The 5,383-nt window shown below is 38.5% G+C and overlaps 1 protein-coding gene across 1 annotated transcript; it reads left to right on the forward strand.

Moving 5' to 3' along the window:
• The first annotated feature begins 1,626 nt into the window (after positions 1-1,626).
• On the forward strand, positions 1,627-2,101 carry LOC130742678 (uncharacterized). The gene is made up of 2 exons (XM_057594780.1): positions 1,627-1,794; positions 1,889-2,101. Exons 1-2 carry the CDS (start codon positions 1,627-1,629, stop codon positions 2,099-2,101), a joined length of 381 nt encoding a protein of 126 aa, XP_057450763.1.
• The last annotated feature ends 3,282 nt before the right edge of the window (positions 2,102-5,383 follow it).

Consider the following 5,383-nt stretch of genomic DNA (forward strand, 5'->3'; position numbering starts at 1 on the left):
AAGAACCTTGTATTGGAGATGCTTTAATCGATCCGAGCTGACATCACTTAGTACCGTGATAATTAATTATTTTAATTTCATCTCTCTCTCTTTCGTCGACTTCTTTCTTCACTCATCTCGTGCATCACTTTTCTTTTTTACAGAAGATATAGACAATAAGACATTGCTGCTGACTTTATTGCCCAAATGGTTGGGATTAAAAAGTGTTCATGAGGACGAGAGGAAAATAATAGTTTTCCAGCAAGCTGCTAATTAATGATGCAATTACCATCTACTTTCAAACAGGCTACACAATGGTGTTGTCACAGAAGAATATGCATCCAAACCAAAACATGGAGTTTTATAAAAGTCAATAATAAACCCAGGGGCGTATCCAGGATTTGCACGTCGGGGGACTATAGATCAAACAAATGATTTATATATGCATGCTTGGTAAAACTTAAAAAAATTATAGTGGACAAAAATAATGTAAAATTGCTTTTGTCGACTATCATTTTGCCATTTTTATTGTGTATCCAAACATTCACAATTATTAAAAAGAATTTTTTTCCTCGTGAATTCAGAGTATGTTTGGATACGAATCACATTTATCGTTAAGTATGTTAAGGAAGAAAAATGTACCTTAATATGTTTTTATCTTTTTTAAAAAAGTCATGTAAACGTAATAAAGTATGTTATGAGTGTGAAACGTAATTAATGAAAATGTAGAAATGTGATACCTTTTCTATTTCACTTTTGTGTTGAAACACAAGAATTACAAAACTTTTCACATAGAAATCTAATATTTTATACATTTTATCAAATATAATTTTTTCAATTGATATTTTTTATAAATAAAAGAAATATATAATTAGTTTGAGTATAAAAGATACCAACAAAAAAACTGTGTTTGTTATCTAAAAAAACAATAGAAAATAACACATAATAGTTAGTATGAAATATTTATCATAATGATCAATGATGTTAATATTTGGATGTATAAATAACTTAAAACGTCATTTAAAATTCAAGAGGTGCACCTAGTATAATGGTAGTTCACTCTCACAATATTGTTTTGGGAATGGGTTCGACTCCCATTCAAATCAGTTGTCAATATTTTTTTTCGTTAAAAAAAACATGGCTTAAATGCATTTGGTGCCCCTGATGTTTCATGGGAGTGCAAATGATACCCCTCTTCTAATTTTGTCAACGTTTGTACCCTCCATGAAACAAAACAGTACGCCCTTCCGTCAGTTCAACGTTAGTTTACTAACGGAGGGGCTGACGTGGAATTTTATTTTGCTTTTCCTATTTGCCATGTGGATTTTAATTACTGAATAACAAAAAAAAAAAGAAAAAAGAGGGGCACGTGCTAATCACGTGCCTGTTAACCCTAAATCCCCAATTTGGGGATAAATCCCCAAATTAGAAACACAGAGGGAAAGGGACCTCAACAAATCGCGAAAGGGAAAGGGAAAGACGAAGAAGAGGAGCGACGAAGAACACGAGCACGAGAGCTCAACAAATCGCGAAAGGGAAAGGGAAAGACGAAGAAGAGGAGCGACGAAGAACACGAGCACGAGAGCTCAACAAATCGCGAAAGGGAAAGGGAGAAGGCTAAGGGCTCGAGACGAAGAAGAGGCATACATGGGTGGGGAAAGCCATTTCTCTGGAGGGAGCTCTGTTTCCAGTGGCTACGGTCGAAGGAGGAACGTTGTTTTGTGCAAGTGTGGAGAAGTTGCCCCGGTTGTGACTACTTGGACGAACGAGAACGGAAATATTGGTAGGCGGTTCTATGGATATGGCAGGTTTAAGGTAATGTTTTGGATTAATTGTTTAAGGTTGATTAATTGTTGTGAATTTGGTTTTGCTTGAACTGAAATTGTTGGGAAAATTTATTTATTCTCAGGAACAGAACAGGAGGCACTGTGATTTCTTCCAGTGGTATGATGAGTTGGAGGGTAACCCGCGTGACAAGAAAATAATTGCAGGCTTGTTGCGTAGAGTAGATGAGATGAAGAAGAACCAAGCAATGTTGATCAAGTGTTGTGTGCTGGGATGGTCTGTAGCTGTGTTCCTGTTGATTGTATGTGCAATTCTAATGGTGAAAATGATGAAGTAGAATTAGGGTGAGAGGATGATGTAGTAGAAGTAGGAGAGGTTGTGGGGTTTATTTGTACTGTGTGTGCCTTTAGTGCATATGTATGGAACTTGAAATTGATAAATGAATTTGAGTAATTTGTCCTCAAATTTTTGTTGTTTGAAATGATGTCTGCAAACACAATGTTCTATCTAGGCTATCTACTATTTTCAGTTGTCATATGGAAATTCAAAATGGCTAATATAATCATAGATTCCAAATTCAATGGATAATGTCATACAAAACCAAACATGGATAACATCCCTTGCAAATTACAATAGATAAAGTCATACATTAACCAAAGGCTTAACTAAGTTCATTACATAACAAACAGGACCATTTGCTCCAAGAGAGCTCTTGATGATGACTGTGCTTTGTGGATTGCTTCTAAGAAGCTCATCAGCATAGCTCCTGAGATTAGTGTATTGGTCCTTTTCTGCCCCATCAATCATCTTCTTTGCAGCTGCCTTAACTCTGGATGCTTGAAACCTATTAAGGACAACACCCCACCTTATCTGCCCCTCAGCTATCACTGACTTGCATTTCAATCTAGGATTATGTCTTATAGTTGGAAGCAACTTCTTAGCAAGGATTTGTGGCCTGACATGTCTATTCTTTGCTGTCCTATAGCATGTGTGTTCATCTACAAGACTCACAATCTGCCAGAAGTTATTCTGCTTATACTTGGACAACCTGCAGTAGAATGTGCACTCTCCCTCACACTTGACAACCACTCTCTTACTATCACTCTTCTCAATTATCAAATTCTTCCTCCTCTGAAGAGCATATTCTCTGATGGCTGTCTTAAATACTTGAGATGCTTCAAATTTCTGGGAAAACAGTTCATGCAATAAACATGAATGATAAGAACATAAATATCCAGAGCATATTAATGTCTAAACAATTAGCAGATCTGAAAAATAATAACATAAATTAGGTACCTGACCAACTTCAAATTTTACTTCTGTGCCTTCTGGACCCAACTTGAATCTTGGGTACTTCTTCTGTGGTTGGTAATGCTCATCATCTGTGTCTGGTGGAGATTCCAACTCATCAGATGAACCATCTTCATTGTCAAAATCTACTTCATTGACAAATGCATCATCATCTTCCTCTGAGGTACTATCTGGATGCCTCTCATCTCCTTCAACCTCTAAAACTGTCCTCCAGTCCCACCTCTCATCAAAATCACTGTCATCTAGACTCACATCACTCACTGCACTCTCAGATTCAGATTCACTTTGACTCTCACTCACTAAACTCTCAACACCCCCTCCTGCTCTGTCTTTTTGTCCTTCTTTTTACCCTCCTTCTTTTTACCCTTCTTCTTTTCCTTCTTTTTACCCTTATTCTTGTCCTTCTTTTTACTCTTATTCTTGTCCTTCTTTTTACCCTTCTTCTTTTCCTTCTTTTTACTCTTCTTTTTCTCCCCTTCCTTGTCTCCAGCAACTACCTCCTCTTCCTCAACAATAACTGCATCACCATCTTTATTACCCTCCCCACTGCCCTGTCCTGCATTAAATGCTTCACCCTCCTTATCACTCTCCCCACCAACAACACTTGTATCACCCTGTTTCTCCCTCTCAACACTACACTGTCCCATTTGTATTATGTCAACATCAATGTCTATGCCAGTAGCATGTCCCTCAACAGTAGGCTGCCCTTCACACAAGACTTCACTATCTTTCTCCCCCTCAACAGTAGGCTGTGTAAATTCAAGAAATGGTGGAGGTTCAACAAACTCAGGCTCTTCCTCTACTATATGCTCAACATTGAAGTTGACAACATCATAGCCACTCACATCATTCAGAAAGGCACATACATCTCTATCATCTTTGAAAGGCTTGCAGCCTATCTCAAACCCAAGGCCAGGGTCTTTGTACCACACATTAAAGTTCAAATATCCTAAGCCTCTGACAACCTTGCCTACATCAATTGAATTAATCTCATCCATATCCCAGTTTGGTAGAGTAAGACAAACCCCATTTATATAATCTACCCTCGGTTCACACACAAATTTCCCACCATGCCACACTTTAACTGTTGCAAATTGACTACTAGTGGGCCTGCAGTGAGAACAACATGCAATAGATTAAGAGAAAACACTCTGGCATGTGAAGTATTAAAAACAATAATCTTTCAACAGGCAATAGATTAAGACAAAGGACACTGGCATGTGAAGTATCAATCAAACATAAAATAACATAACCAAGTCACTTTCAACATAGATGCACATGTGGGTCTCATGAAAAAGTATTCAAAAATAGACATGAATCTTGAAAAGGGATACCTGAAACGATAATGGTCGGGAATATCCTCCCCAAACCAGGAATCTCGAAAAGGGTCGTATCCCTGCTTTTCACAAGTGGGTTCTTCTTGGACCACATTTTTCCCCTTATCCTTCGTCGGGGTCCCTCCTGTTCTCCTACCTCGACCTCGACTACGTCCACGATTTGGAGACCCACTAGCCATGTGCGACGACAACGTGCTCAAGGATCAAGAAAAGGGGCCAACAACGTGCTCAAGGATTTCCTCAGGGCTAACGCTTGCACCTTGTTCCTCGACCGTTCCTCCCTCTGTGTTTCTAATTTGGGGATTTATCCCCAAATTGGGGATTTAGGGTTAACAGGCACGTGATTAGCACGTGCCCCTCTTTTTTTTTTTGTTATTCAGTAATTAAAATCCACGTGGCAAATAGGAAAAGCAAAATAAAATTCCACATCAGCCCCTCCGTTAGTAAACTAACGTTGAACTGACAGAAGGGCAAACGCTACACTGTTTTGTTTCATGGAGGGTACAAACGTTGACAAAATTAGAAGAGGGGTATCATTTGCACTCCCATGAAACATCAGGGGCACCAAATGCATTTAAGCCAAAAAACATATAACAGGAAAATCGAGATTCGAACACGGGACTCATTGATTGAAGGCAATAATGCTTGCCACTGGACCACCAAGTGACTTTTGATTCTTGCTAACTTTTATTTTATATTATCTTTTCTACCGGTGCTAGAAAAAAATTTGCATAGTATCGCTATGAAAATTTAAAATTCCCGGGGGTGCAGAGCACCGGTAAGCCACCCCGGTGGCTCCGCCCCTGAATAAAACTAATTAAATGACGTGACCAAAAATCACATTCAGGTGGGGGCAAAAGATCTTAACAACATCCATGATTTTGTCTAGCAAAATCTAGAGTTTCTTCCTTTGTGGGTCCCACTAAGATTTTGCATCGCACACGTCTTTCTCTATATAACATCATGTCTAA

The sequence above is a fragment of the Lotus japonicus genome, chromosome 3 (assembly GCF_012489685.1).
Source record: "Lotus japonicus ecotype B-129 chromosome 3, LjGifu_v1.2".
Classification (NCBI taxonomy): domain Eukaryota; kingdom Viridiplantae; phylum Streptophyta; class Magnoliopsida; order Fabales; family Fabaceae; genus Lotus; species Lotus japonicus.